Genomic DNA, 15,909 nt, shown 5'->3' with positions numbered 1-15,909 from the left:
TCCAGAACCTTTTTCTACGAGTGTAGGCTACTCACAAAACGTATTTGATTAGCTCTCTTGTGCGGAAATCCACTTAAGAGACTTTATGAGTGTCTTTAAATAGTTATAAAGAACCTGAGCATAATCATAAGGTATCATTTAACTTCCACGTCACTAGTGTTGCCCATAGCTTTGGAGAGGCTATATGATAGCTGTTATAACTCCTGCCAATATCAGGTTTCTTATTGAAAAGTGAGGGCCTCTGTAGTAGAAAGAAATATCTGATGATGAATTAGAAGTTTGGATAAATATGTTTATTTCATGGTTTGTTTTAAGTTGATTGAACCATTTTGTGTTATCAAATCCTTATTATTGTAACTTGTAGGCCTATCTGCTTACCAATGATTACATTTTGTTACGATTTCTGTATTTCTCAATTTACCATGTTAAATTGTATTTGCCAATATGTATTATCAAAATAAATTAAGAATAGTCTGAGTCTAATTTGTGTACATTTTTATGCTCAATGCATTAAAGTCTACTACGATAGTCTACAACAATTAATTAAACGTTTCTCTTGACATTTTAAACATTTTAAACATTTCGTGTGGTTTGCAGATAATGTTTTCAATGTTTACTACTCCAATGTATATAATTAAATTGTTGGCACTTTGCACAGCGGGTATTTGGTGGAGTTCGTTAATTAAATGATCACTGCTACATTCAAGCCAGTGGAAGGCAACATGCAATGCTATTTTTTATTTAACCTTTGTTTAACTAGGCAAGTCAGTTAAGAACATATTCTTATTCACAATGACGGCCTAGGAACAGTGGGTTATCTGCCTTGTTCGGGGGCAGAACGACAGATTTGTACCTTGTCAGCTCGAGGATTCGATCTAGCAACCTTTCGGTTACTGGCCCAAAGTTATGTAGTGAAAAACATTCAAATCACCTTACATATGAGTCTCATCTACCCAATACCCCTTTCGCATGTTTTCGTGTTTTGCAATTATCCTATATTTTTAACATAACAGCTGTTAGGATATTTTGTGCTCAATAAATCTGCATATATGTTCGAGTGCAAACACAAGGCAAAATTTTATCAGCCATAGGTCATTTCTATATTGCTGTTCTTTTTGCGCTTGATAGAAGTTATTCTGAAGCTGAAATGCATTAGTTGCTAGCACCTGAGCCAGTGGAAGGCAGAGAGAGCAGTGAAGGCCGAGGCCAAAGCTTTGACCCGCTTGAATGTGACAAGTCATGCACAATACGTGGAAAGCAGCCAGAAATAAATATGAACTGTCTCCAAAACCGTTAACTTACGAGTCTTCTTTGCTTTCCCCTGTATCAGTAAAATGGTTCTCTTCCGCTGGGTTTTAGAATATCCTGGTGTAGTCTCATTAGTCTCATTTCTTCCGTGTTTACTTTTTGTGTCTGAGTGTGAAGTGAGCGTTTTTGTCAGTGGCAGGAATGCTACAGCAGAGTCGTTTACGGTCCCCGCCACAGGCGATATATCAGGTCTATAAAAATCAAAGCTGCCTGATGTAGCATTTTATTATAGTATTAAACGACCAAAAAAGTTCAAGTAGTTTATTCTATAAAGACAGGGGATTGGCACGCAGTAGTGTTTAATGCGCTCGTTAAGAAACATGACTGTTAATCTGCCAATAAAGCATGAACATAGACATTTCCTACACCAGAGGAAACTCAGACGGAAGTTTGAAGAAAACAAACTAATAAAGGTCTAAAACCTGAAGATTTGAAACATAAAACGTGATAGGCAAGAGAGATGCATTTGATTTGATTTGACATCCAGAGATGAAAGCGATAGAGAAATAATGGCGCCTTAATAGTATTGTGATGTTACTTTGATTCTGATGCTGTATTGGGCATTTATACACGTAATATATTGGATAAGGCTTATTGTATTCAATGGCCTTGTTCCATAAAACGCATGCATGTATCAGTTTGATTAAGAAAATAATGTGGTCGCTTATTTGTCGTCCATTGTTTCCAATATGCATTTATAATATCCTTGGGATCCATAATTTAACTGGATATTTCTACGACAGCCTATAGATACCCATATATATATGGACGCACTCCCATTTTGCATATTGCATAAACAAGACAATTTATTTAGAGACGAAAATATGTACAGTGCTAGGAGAGGTGCAGCCCCTTGGCGGATTGATTTACGCCCCATTGACGCTTTATCAGGGTCGTGAAAAAAGTCTGACCAATCATTTCGCTCCGAGCGCACAGCCCCAGCAACCCAGCTCTACTTTGTTCGTGCGCTCGTCGAAGGGGAGTCGCGTAAAAAAAACGACTTCTGTCCTACATGTTTTGAATTCAATGAACCGTGTTTTGTATAATGTCCGAGAATGTCAATTTCTGGAACTCTGAGCAACTATTATGTGGACTCTATAATAAGTCACGAGAGCGAAGATCCGACTTCAGCCAGGTTTTCCAATGTACAGTATTCCAACTCCAGGCAACCGGGGGGACATGGCGAGCATCCCGAATTCCCCTCTTGTAGCTTCCAGCCTAAACCTCCAGTTTTTAGCTCGTCCTGGAGCCCTTTCAGCCCCCATGCCTCCAATGGCTTACCAGCGGTTTACCATCCATACATCCCGACTCAGCCCGTGCCTTCCACCGACACCCGATACATACGCACTTGGCTCGACTGCGCTCCGCGCTCGGAGTCCCTCCCCGGGCAGGGACAGGTCAAGATGGAGCCGCTACTGGGACACCTCGGGGAACCCCCCAAAATCGGTGGACACGAGTACATTTTGGAATCCTCTTCGGCAAGAGAGATGAATTCCAGCCAGGGCTCCGGATTCGAGGACAATAAGGATATTTGTGAAGTTAGCGAAGACAAAGACGGGCCAGATCAAAGTAAGTTATAAAACGAGGAAGTGAACAGTCTGTAAAGCTTTTAATGCGGTCATAAAACAGGAACAAAGAGATTGCGAGTCATAGAGGCTCACTACCAAATCTGGTTCCCGTAGTGTGCGTCTAACTGACTATGTATGTTTACGTTAGAATTATTATCATACATTTATACATACATCTGGTCAAGGTATGGATGATACTCTGTTTTGGATTAGTGCGACATTTCACGTGCGCGGTTTTCTGCGCTGACCTGCCTTAGTTTTGGGGACCAACTGGTAGTGAATATAATTTTACTGCAGCCCTTTTCACACTGAGTTGTGTAAGTTTTGGCACACAGCCTCTGAGAACAGGTTCTCTGCGCTCAATTGCACTTTAGTGCCGTTCATTTTCTCAGCAGCTTGTTTTAATCCAGTAATAACTGAACAACACCTCAAGAAAAACGTCCCTCTATTGAACTATGTGCCAAGAGTCTATCCAATGCAGAATTAGAAGTTACCAGAGAAAGGCCCTCTTAACTCTAGTCAATATTTGAGTGTAAATATCCTCTCTAAGGGGAAACGTGTTTTTATTTCATTCACGTCTGATGGCAGTAGTCTATTTATAGACGTTTAATGTCGTTTAGAAGGTGGAGTGTGGGGGATTGGGCTATATGTTCGTTTCTTCAATTATTATTTTGGCAAAGAAACCGCATTGACGAAATTTTCTGGAAAGCAAGTTTTATTGATGCCTTTGGGACTGTTGAGTGGGCGAGAGTTTCTCTTTAACACCAGAAAAATAATCTGAAACATTTTCCAAATGAGACTCTCAGTTGTTGTTTTTTTTACTAGCAGACTAATTTGTCTGAGCTATATGACATTATGTGGAGGATGTCGGTCACTACTCTCAGTTGACTCACTGTTCTAGCCATGCCTATGGTTGCCTTGACAGAATAAAAATAATTTTCTGTCCTTTACCAACACTGCATCATAAGATCAGGCTGGCTATTAATCAGGCCTGGAGCCGAGCCGGAGTAGAATCCTATTTATGTGTGCTACTCTGCAAAGCACCGTCTTGTTGAAATAGGCTGTGCGTGCTCGGCCGGTAACGTTTTGGTGCACCGGGAAACAGAGATATACCATAAATATAGGCTATCTGAGGCATAACCTTAATTGGATGGGTCAAGGTTCTGACTGATGGTCATTTTCGAGTAGCATGGACTGACGGTGGAGACGAACATTGATTTTAATCCACAAAATGGGTTCACGCAAGCGTGAATTCTCCAATGGATGGTGCGCAACAGAATTCCCCTTTGTGTTGTCCTGGGCGGCATTCCAGAATAAACTACGTGCAAAGGCAATGAAGTTGGGAATTACACGTCCCTCTTTGTGCTAGCAGCGGCTCGTGAGTGAAAAAAGTTATTGCCCCAGAAGTTTATTAAGTTATAAGACCAGCCAACATCACTATTAATTGTTGTATGTTGGCTCCCTGGGACAGTTCGGGGAAAAAAATATATAAAATACGATGCAACCTTATCGTAGAGAAATGCAATAACGAATCTCTCTTGGCATATACGAAAGGTCAATTTCTCAGACTATTAAGGTAAAATTGCAAAGAGACATGATGGTATTATAACGGTCTGTAGCCATTATGTGTTTCCATCCCAACATTCGTCACAAATCAGACCCCCACCCCATGATTATCCAGCGACAATGCCCTCTTAAACTTGCATTGTTGCAGATCATGTCTTTGAGCTGTCTCATAAGTATTTAGATGACACACCTCTATCTCCGACGTGTCCGCCGGCAACGGATAGGTTTACAGGGTTATCAATCATCCCCGGGGGGTTATTTCCTTTCATGATAAAAATAGGATTGCATCATACGATTTAGGATATTGGAGACCGTTGATGCGGTATTAAAGTGCGTGTCTAGGGACATGGGCCGACTGGATTTCCCTACATGTATGTAGCCTAGGAGAAATGGCCATCGGCTTCAATGAGCCCAGATTTTTTTTTATCTGTAGAAATGCCCAGATCCATTGGCCACAGCTATAACCCTTCACATATCCATACGCGTTATGGGATAGCACTGGATGGTTTGTCATGCAGTGACAGGAAAAGCCCTGTCTTTGCACGGGATGAATGACACTAGGTGATTATGTACTTGGGGAATGCGAAGCACCACTTTGCGTGTCACAAAGCCCACTTCTACCTCTAGTGCCCCGGAACAGGTATTGGTGTCCACTTGCAGATGCAATCGTTCCAATGCCATGCCTGGGAGATTTATATCCCCACTGCCTTTTGAGTAATCACGATATTCTCAGTTTAAGCTTTTCAAGGCCATTTGAATGCCATGGTAGCCCAACATGCAGGCTCTACACAGTGCTGTTATACCAAAAGCAACTGAGAAGAAATGTAGATGGGCCTACATGAAAATACATAGCATGCATTCCCGAGAAAGCCACCAGAGAGGAGAGGCGTCTCCACGGAGACAGCAAGAAATATTTCCCCTGGAACATTTCCCATAAAAAGGAGATCATCCACTTTCCAAAGCAACCGCATTTGAGGGGGACTGCATTTTTGTTTGGGTTAGCCTCTGTTGCTCACTATACGTCTCTCATAGTTCGAATGCTTTTGGCTCTGTTGGGGGAGGTTCGCTTCTCCTCATAAGGATGCTGCGCTTTCTTCCCTAATTGCATTCGGCTGAGGCCTGCTAACCAAGCTGAAGGGTGGAGTGCATTGCAATGATTGGAGGTTTTTACCAACAACAACAAACAAAAAACTACGGGATACGGATAATCATAGTTTACGAGATAACATTACATTCCAAGTGTTCCATCCATGTAGAGGGCACTTCTCACAAACAGGGTGATTTTCAAGGTCTAGTGGGGTGAGGAACACGAGGACCTTTTCCATTCTCTTTGTGTTTCCCATGTATGATATTGTTACGGTAACGTGAAAAGACACCTTGCGGTCCAGGAAGTACTTTCATGGTAAACATGTACAGTGAAGGAACTGCCTGTCCTCTAAACCCATTTACAAGACCCATCAAGGTCACCTTCGGCCTGAGGGGAGGTGAGGAACTACTTTCCTCTCTTCTCTGCTCCATTACATTACCGAACACTGTTCCATTTGGAGCAATATGAGACTTGGCTTTTGATATCACTTTAACTCAATTATGTATAGCATTGGCATGGAAATCTTGTTAGTACGCACGCATGTTTGTATTTAGTTATGTTATTAGGCTTGCTAGTCTCGGGCCTATTCTGGTCTGTGTTTGTTTGACATTTACTAAAGGTGTCTGTCTGACTTTCCCTTGTAGATGACCCCTCTGCCAACTGGTTGCATGCCCGGTCTTCCAGGAAGAAGCGGTGCCCTTACACGAAATACCAAACCCTCGAGCTCGAGAAAGAGTTCCTCTTCAACATGTACCTCACCCGGGACAGAAGGCATGAGGTAGCACGCTCGCTGAACTTGACCGAGAGACAAGTCAAAATATGGTTCCAAAACCGACGGATGAAAATGAAGAAAATGAATAAGGACCAACCCAAGGATTAAGAAAAAAAGGGAGTTATATTAAAAACACCACCATCACAAAGAGTCTGCTTTCGCGTGACTTTTTCCTTAAATAGGCATACATGGACTGTCATGGGTAAAGTGGGGGTGCAGGAAGCTTGTTTTTATTATTTTCCATATCGATGTGAAAAACACCCTCTGATATTATAGAAGCGCAGACCAGTAAAGAAAACTCTTATGGTCCTTTGTAGCTGAGTTGGTATAGCATGGCGCTTGTGACGCCAGGGAAGTGGGTTTGTTTCCCGGGACCACCCCTTACATAAAATGGATGCACGCATGACTGTAAGTGCTTTGGATAAAAGCGTCTGCTAAATAGCATATATTACATTATATAGTAGAAAGGAGGGTGGATTCACGCGGCTCGTTCTCAAGCACTACTTTTATCACTTATTTATTGCTTTACGCATGACACCAACGCTTCATCAGGAGAGGCATGGAAGTGCTGAAGCGTCGGTTCCGTGTGGTCATTAATACATAAGAGAAACAGTTGTAGTTAAAGGGAGTGTGCGACCTGCATTTATTCTTATCTTTTAGTTTTTTCGCTCCATTCCTCTCTTCAGCTCCATAGATGCGCCAGACATAACTGGTCTTTCACGAAAAATACATTATTTTATTATTCGAGCAGCAGTTCCCCCAACTCAGTCGCCCCAATTATGTTATATTGTAAATCGATTAATAAGCTAGTGTAAAGGGGTTGGCCTAGTGTTGTTATTATTATTATTATTATTATTAGTGTATTATTTATAATTCCTTGTAGAGTCACATCCCCCAGAGCCCCTTTGACTTGCTCGTATTTAGTAAAATATCAGGGTTCCATGTATTTGTTGTAATCCCTTTAAATACTAACTCAACAGGTATGTGCACACTCTTATATATGTATCTCTTTTGTCTAGTGTGCATCATTTTACCTTCAAGTTCATTGTGCGTAAAAGTGCGTAATAACCTAATAAGGGTTTCATATGGAAAGGTCTATGGCATAGCTCTCCAACCCTGTTCATGGAGAGGCACTCTCCTGTAGGTTTTCACTACAACTCCAGTTGTAACTAACCTGATTCAGCTTATCAACCAGCTAAATATTAGAATCGGGTACGGTAGATGAGGGTTGGAGTGAAAAGCTACAGGAACAGTAGCTCTCCAGGAACAGGGTTGGAGAACCCTGGTCTATGGGGTATTTATCCTTTAACATTTCCTTGCGGCCAATGTTACTATTTCCTTGTGTAATTGCTAAAAACATAACTTAAAGAGTTTAAGCCGCTACTGAGAGTAAATATTTTAGACTACTTTGATGTGGAAATTAATCAGGAATACGTGTTTTCGGGTAGATAGCGCGACATGGTATATTTCCTTGAAGCATAATATGCAACATGCTAGTTCACATTCAATATGGAACCTTGTTCGTGATTGGGATTAAGCCTAGTTTTATATAGTTCGGTCTGCCAATATAAGGTCAGCAGACCCATTGGCCTGTAGCCAACTTGCATTCATCTAATGACTGTGCATTCTAACAGTGGAACGTTTTTAAACATTTACGTGGAAATGAAAGGGCCTTCAATAACCCGCCCGTTTACACTCTCTCTCGTTTTGATATATGCCATAAAAAGATGTACTCATATGCGCTTAAATACAGGATATAACATCCGTCGAAGAAAAACAAGCCTACATTGTCTAAGAATAAAAATGTTTACATTGTTAGCGCATGCCTAATATCATAATGAAATGTAATTTATTTCTTTACGTTTGTGTGTTTTGAAAATGAAATCTATTTGAAGAAAAACAGTTTTTGGATGGTAATATTTCTAATTGATTGTAAATAGACCTAGGTGAATAACCTCGATTGTTTTAATTGGAATGAGTTGCATATGTTAAAAATTGGTGTTTTGGGAAATGACATTGGAGTTGAATGAGCAGAAGTCATTTTTCCAGTTTTAGATATTGTTTACATGTTCTTGTCCAGAATGTATTGAGCGTTAATTGATTTAACCGTGTTGTCGATACAATAAGGAATGATGTACTTATTTGGTGTACATGTATTTTTGTTTGTTTGTTTGTGGGAGTACTGACAAACATCCTGGGAAACTCTTATGATGCATTTTCAGTGAGATATGAAATGGGTGGCGTTTCTGGAGTCGCGCGCATGGCTGTCCTTCATTCTGAATATTAAGGAGCATTAGACCCTATTGTCTCTCCATGCGCTCGAGCCTCGCAGCTTTCATTATAGAGACCTTCAGGTCATCTCAGTTGGACTCTTCATTTTTAATAACAACAACGCTGTAAGCACCGACTCCAGAAACTACTAACCCCCTCTCAGTCTTTTTTTTTTATATCACATTAATCTCTTGTGTCTCTCATGTAAATTGTATTCAGTCCTGTGTTGTTTATCTGTGAGATAGCACTGCTGATGTTGGATTCGTATTAAAAAATAGTTTACATTAGAACAATGTCTCGGCACTTTTTTAATGCTATTGATAACTTCATGGAATTGATATGAGATTAAAATGAAAATAAAGCAATTGTATTTATGATAGCCAATTCATTTTAGACAGTGAGAAGGTCTCGAGAGTGCGCAAAATAGGGCGCATATGCGCCTTCTATGCGTGTGAGTGAGAACAAAACAAGTTTGAGCCTTTTCATATTTCCACATTCATTTCATCTTTTAGGAGGAGCATGTGTTCAAAATATGTCTCGTGCGCCGGAGCATTTGTCTTGAATTGTACTTGAGGGAAAGGAGTCAATTTGGCCAAGTGTACACATGGTTCCCTGAAGAAGATAGCCCTAGACCCTAGCATCCATTAAGATGACCCTATGGCAATGTTTATCTTGAAGTCGTCATCTCATACGTTTATGAAAATTAAAAGTTTTGGTTATGTGTATTTAAAACGTGCCACTCTGGGTAGAACCCGAGAAGGGGTTAGGGAAGGACGTGGAATGAAACAAATCGGCTGTGCTGTATTGTGCGTGGAAAATACTAATCATGAGGCCTGTGACACATGACTAGTGAGGTAGGTTATGATTCTAAGGCCCATGTTCCCTTTTTTCCAAAGATGAACGCAAAGAAAACTGTATGATTTTTGAATGCGTCTTTCCAAAAAATGGCACGTCCAGCAAATGCCCAACCCTTTGCATAACGAGTCCATGCATTATATTGAACTAAAAAGCAGTCTATTCATGAACTTGGATTAAATAGTTTTATAGATATTGCGCATATTTTGGTACAATGTCGTGCATAATGGTACAATTCATACCCTTTAACCTTCTGTAACATCTTATAATAAACTATTATGCTAAATGTTTCATTGATTTATTTTCAGAAATGGAAAATAACAACATGGGCGCGGAACTCTGGAAACTGAATATAGGCTACATGAGGTTGAATGCACAATAACATTGTTGGGTGTTATTCTCTGAATCCCTGCAGCCTGTAGTAATTAAAATATATCTTGAAGTTCGGGCCAGAACCAGAACTACTGGCTTGCAGATGTGCAACTGAGACATTGAAGTTTTTTGCGTCGCCAAGCATATGTGAATAAAAGGCCTATTTCTTCTTAAGTGGGCTAGGGGGTCAGTATTGGTTATTACGGCTCTGTACCACCCAATCCTGGGCCTGTTATGGTATTTTTCAAGAGGAAACAAACAGCAAAGAGGATGTGGGCTTTCGTTTGGGGAGGAGGAGATGGGGAAGCCGACTGTCATAAAAGAGAGAAAGAAAATTCAATGCGGTGTGCCGCAATAAAATAATATGACTGCAATAAAACTTTATAGGGTATAAATTTCTGAAGGTTAAGAACTAAACGGCTGTAAAGCAAACACCGGGAGAATGAAAAGTTTCAAGTCCTCCTTAATAACTGTTTCGAGGTGTCGTGGGGTAGGCCTAAACCACGTTCTAGACTGGGGATTTACGTTGTTCCATTGCGTTTTGTCGTTTATTGTTTGCTGCGTTTGTTGTTTACGGATTCCACTAGGAGTGGGGGGGCTTGCGTGGCGAGGTCTGGACTTCCAGATGAACCGCCGGAGTCCAGTGTTCTCGCAGCCTCCCTTTGTTTCACTTCCGAGCGCATCCTGGCCGCCCTACAGCAGTGCCATAAAACGCCACAAAAAGATTCTGGCGAGACGTCTGACATAGGGGAACCGTAATCTGTATACAACCTCGCGCCCAGGCTAGGCTGGCCATTTTGTGGCAGAACTTTACATTGATCGGTCGTGGAATAGGTTATAATTAGGTGGTCAGTGTGCAGCTCTTACTTTTTAAAGCTCTGTTTTCACATGTTCTCAGTTTGTAATTCTGTTGTATGACAGTATGATCGGATTTTGCAGACATTCATTGAGTAAAAAGGCAAACTCCTGGATAGAGTAAATAAAATGTATCATGGCAATTTTATCATATGCCAGATTGTCATACCAAATCTGAAATTACTATGATCGTTGCAACCTCTTTTTGACAATCATTACCACTCGTCACTATTTGCTACCACTATGAGGCCTACAATTAGCCTAGCTCTACGACACTTTTCAAAGAAAATACCAGAATTATAGGCTACAATTAGGCCAAACAATAATAACCAGAGATGAACGAATAGTAATAAGTAAAATGTATACTATACTGTCTCTAAATTTCTTTGGCATTTAAATCTCTGTAAGCTACACTTCTCAAATATGTGCATAGTCAATGAATGTTTCTATTCATACAGATTTGTATTGTGATCAAGTTTTTTAAGTTTTTTTTTTTTGGTTGACAGGTGAAACAAAAACCAAAAACCAACAGAAATGACATAAATGCCCACCCCTCCGCTTCCAACCCACAGGACCTGCTTACATAAGTACACATATTAAAAATCATGACTTTATACTGGCAAGTGTTGTAGTCCATAAGTTAATATTCTCTACTTTTGCACCATGTAGTCGAGAGATCATATGAACAAATGTTCCAGGAGTACCCTGGGGGCAGAGAATACAGACAGCGGTTGAGTTTGTCTTCATCTGGGAGGATTTTTTGGAGTCGCATAACTCATATGGGCTAAATGAATATTATATTGTCTCTAAATTGCTTTGACTTCTCAATCACGGCAAGCTAGACTTCCCAAATATGTGCGTAGTCAATGAGTGTTTCTATTCACATTGTTGATTATGTTTTTCCATCAACTTTGGCAAAAGTATGGGAATGATCATTTCCTAGCATGAGCTTGAGTCAATGTTCTTAAAATAAATATTCGGATAATTCTTATTTTCGAATATGGTTGAAGCATAATTTACCCTCGTGTTTACACGTCATTCATTTTTGAAATAATTAATAACCTCACTTGCCATATGATTACAAAGTTACATAAATATTTTTACATTTTCGTGTTTTGATTTTTCTTCCTTACAGCATCTCAAATTATATGTTTCATTTGTTGTCTGCATATTATCAAATGCAAGGTATGCTTTCTACTAGGTAGATAGCTCATAGTGTAACAACTTAAATGAAAAACATGTGTTCTATTATTTTCCACAATATGTAGGCCCATGTACGGCAGCTAATTATTTCTTACAAAAATACGTTTTTAGGCTACATATAGATATTCCTCAATTGATAATATGTTATCAATTAAATAGGCCTAGATAACGACACATTTTTTAGCAATATTAATTGAACTAGACGGCATAAGGACTAAGTATAGACTAACATGTCTTCAGAAGAGGAGCAGAAGAGGAACAGGTCTTGTGGCCAATATGTTTTCTTATTTCGAAATAAGGCCTATACTTTCACGGTTTAGTTGCGAAATACTGTCATTATATTTTGGTTTATGTGTGGTGTTTCTAGAATCATGAACTGGTATCAACTTGAAATCCCTGCGTCACACCTAAAAACGGCCTCTTGGTGGCGATGTTGGTCCACGAAAGAAAGCCTCCACTGTGTTGTCTGCCTATCCGGAAGTCCTTAGAAAACTCAGACAGGCCACTTTACACCACCTAAACTTGGGCGAAGAGAACCTCTTGCTTTACTTAAGATATTTTGAAGGGCGGCAAAAATATTAATATAGGCCTATATGCTTCTCCCGTATTAGGGTAAGATTTCAATTTAGGGCTATATATTTGAACAGTCAAACAGAAGCATATTGACAATGATTTGGCTATTTGTTTGCTTCTTCAGAAACGCTATTAGCCTGCAAATAATGTTTTGACCCTAAAGCACATATATAGAGGGCACAGCTCTTCCGAGAGGATTATATAGCCTACTAATCTGTAATAATTGATCTTCTGTTGGTTTAAAGTGGTTGTCCATGACTTTGGGAATAATTACTAAAATCAACTGAATGTTTTGAAGGTTTTTATGATTTATTGTTATTCGATTACAATATGTTGAACTTTGTAGTACAACTATTATATTCATTGTTCGGATCGAAAAACGCTGTTCATATTTAGGTTTTTTACAATGTAACGAAATATGGAAATAAGTGACTCTTGCTGTAAACCGTCATACTAGAAGTAAAATGCCGCTAAATTGGCTAACACTCTACATTGGTAACGCTTTTAGCGCTGTGGAATATGTTTGAATTTGCATTAGAACTCCCTGACATGTAAAGGACAACAGTTAATTCAGTGTAGCTAATTCGAAAGTTTGTTATAATTCCAATAGATAGCTCATTTATTTGGGTTAGAACCTTTATTAAAATTGCAGTACACTCCTTAACGTCATGAATGCACAAGCTAAGAAGTATGAAAAAAATGGCAGACAAATTGTCCTACTGTAAGTTGGACATTCACATGTCATATGTTTTAAAGTTTTCCAAAAACACGGTTAATAATATGTTTTTAAAAATTGCAACTGTTACATTTGACAGTAGCCTAGCAGGGCTAATGCTTGCGTACGCACACTGGGAATAAAATCATGCACGCAAAATTGACATTTTCTCACTTAATTTCAACCATCTTGAACATATCTTACATACTATCGGACAACTGCATTAAAACAAGAATAACAAAGAGTTATAATTCGTTTGGCTCCTATACTACAATGTAAGTCATACATTGGCCAATATAACCTAACTAAGACGTTATCATAATCTTAATTATCTAGGCTAGTTGTCCTAATATTATAATTCTGAATAAATGCTTGGCGACACTCCTCCTGGCTTAATTTAGTAAATGCAAACTACGCTCAGCCTATTTCTCAAACCAATCACGTATAGATGGGCCTATATTCTCTTTAAAACGTATTTTAGTCCCAATCCTAACAATAGTTTCGTTTTTATGAGGTCATTAACGAACACAACCTTCCCTCAAGTTATCCCCTCATTAAGTTATTCCAGAAAATACGTCTAGGGGTTAAAATATCAGCTTCTATAATGACAGTCCGTATGGAAAACACAACTGAAATGACAATTAAATACTTGAATATTTCTGTATCGGTGAAATTGCTCCAAGTGAAGCATTTATGGCTCTGGTCGTGGAACCTCATAAAATCTTAACAGCTTTTTTGATGCTAGGTGTAAACAACAAACAGCCTCAGCGTTTATTGCATTTTATAGTTTGTTAAACCATTTACAACCACTTTCTCCATTATACCACGAGTGTCGCTCCTTTCAGACATCTTCACATCTTTATGAATATCATATTTATAAAAATACTATAATCAAAATGTTAAATCTGACTACCTCGTTTGTTCTCAACAAGCCTCAGACGCTGGTGCCGGGGCTTTGACAAGTTGTTTTAGAACTGCAATTACATTTATAGGACTTTTTAAAACTGATACCAATTACATCGTGTACTTTCACAATTTGCAAGGGCGACTCTGACATTTTCGAAAAAGAGGATCCCACCTCATTATAATTTAGAAATGAATGAGTAGGCTATATGTGCATCCCTTTAGGTTGACTATTAGCTAGGCTAATGCTAAAAATCCATCTCCAAGAGAGGTTTTTAGAGTGGGTAAGTTGTGGTGGGTGGGGGGCGCTCTCTATTTGATCTGATGCAAAGCGGCAGATTTCTCATTAACTTACCCGCTTGAATATATTAATGCGCATATTCTCCCCTCCTCTCTCCCTCGACCCCCCTCTCTTCCCCCTAGTCCATTGCTCCCTCTCCCTTTCTCTTTTTCTCTCTTTTTCATTCTCTCACTCCTTCCATATCAGAAGCCCGCAGAGTAGAGCAGTGTCCGTGTGGGATGCGAGAAGCCAATGAGATGAGGACCCGATAATAGATGCAAATTATCGTGAAAAGACACCGCAAAATATGAAACAACTCATTTGCAGCGGAGTAAATCACAGAAAACTGTTTGTAAACTGGCACCTCATACCAGAATTGTGATGCAGGAGCACTTCAGTGGAGACGATTTTATGGAATCGGCATGATTGTGGCTTCGGCTATTTAGATTGGGTGTTTTGAAATACAACATCAGTCCATATATTGCGAACCAGCTTGGGTTCTTTCTTTTTTTCACCCAATAACTCTTCAATTGCCTTCCTCTCGAGCGCTTGAGTCTTTATAATCACAAACAACAACAAAACCAACAACAACAAAAGATGAGTTCATATTTTGTCAACTCTCTCTTCTCCAAATACAAGAGCGGAGACTCTTTACGTCCCAATTATTACGAGTGCGGGTTCGCGCAGGACCTTGGGAGTAGACCCACAGTAGTGTATGGACCAGGCTCTGGAGCAACTTTCCAACATCCCCCTCAAATCCAGGAATTTTACCACCACGGAGCGTCCACGCTCTCCAGTGCCCCTTACCAACAGAGTCCCTGCGCCGTAACATGCCATGGAGAGCCGGGCAACTTCTACGGGTACGACGCTCTCCAGAGGCAAACCCTTTTTGGACCCCAGGACCCAGATTTGGTCCAGTACAACGACTGCAAGCTAGCCGCTGGTGGTATCGGGGATGAGACGGAGAGCACGGAACAGAGCCCCTCTCCAACGCAGTTATTCCCGTGGATGAGACCGCAATGTAAGTCCGAGCTAAAACTGAAACACTGCGTGTGGGTATGCATGAATAGCGGGAAAGGGGTAGAATATTAAACCTCAAACCATTCGCAATTAGGGCCGAGGTGCGTTTCCTGTGTTCAAAAGGAGAGACAAAGTGCTTTTATTGTTTTATGGTGTCCAAAACTTTACAGTTTAATGACCCCGCCATATACAAGAGAGAGGGGTATAGAGAAGAGAGCAAATCTTTTCTCTCCATGTGCGAGCTGGACCGCAGCTGATTCTCTTACTTCTCACCCAGGTTAAAGTTTTACTACTCCCTTTTACGACTTAAAGTGGTCTCTGGGATTATTTCGCTACAAGGTGGCCATTTTCCCACAGGTTAGGCGCTTTATAGCTTCACCCAATGCGTTGAGTAGCCTATGTGTGGGCGTCAGACATGATTTGCTTTGATTTTATTGAATATCCTATGAATGACATTGAACATCCAATCATTTGAATTGTATTGCAATGCTGATAAATCACTTGGAAGTCAATCTAGGGTTTAATAACCATATAAAAACGCAATACGTAACTGAACGAAGT

The 15,909-nt window shown here is 40.0% G+C and overlaps 1 protein-coding gene across 1 annotated transcript; it reads left to right on the top strand.

The window, feature by feature from the left end:
• The first annotated feature begins 2,241 nt into the window (after positions 1–2,241).
• Positions 2,242–9,600, top strand: LOC112258552 (homeobox protein Hox-B9a). The gene is made up of 2 exons (XM_024432990.2): positions 2,242–2,877; positions 6,174–9,600. Exons 1-2 carry the CDS (start codon positions 2,364–2,366, stop codon positions 6,407–6,409), a joined length of 750 nt encoding a protein of 249 aa, XP_024288758.1. The 5' UTR covers positions 2,242–2,363; the 3' UTR covers positions 6,410–9,600.
• The last annotated feature ends 6,309 nt before the right edge of the window (positions 9,601–15,909 follow it).

This window comes from Oncorhynchus tshawytscha, linkage group LG09, assembly GCF_018296145.1.
Source record: "Oncorhynchus tshawytscha isolate Ot180627B linkage group LG09, Otsh_v2.0, whole genome shotgun sequence".
In the NCBI taxonomy this organism is placed as follows: Eukaryota; Metazoa; Chordata; class Actinopteri; order Salmoniformes; family Salmonidae; genus Oncorhynchus; species Oncorhynchus tshawytscha.
Note: the sequence above shows the minus strand (reverse complement) of the source record. Positions and strands in the feature narration are given on the sequence as shown.

Coding starts and splice junctions, on each gene's coding strand:
- LOC112258552 (XM_024432990.2), top strand. CDS start 2,364: ATGTCAATTTCTGGAACTCTGAGCAACTATTATGTGGACTCTATAATA. Junction 2,878..6,173: donor CAAAGACGGGCCAGATCAAA/GTAAGTTATAAA, acceptor TTTCCCTTGTAG/ATGACCCCTCTGCCAACTGG.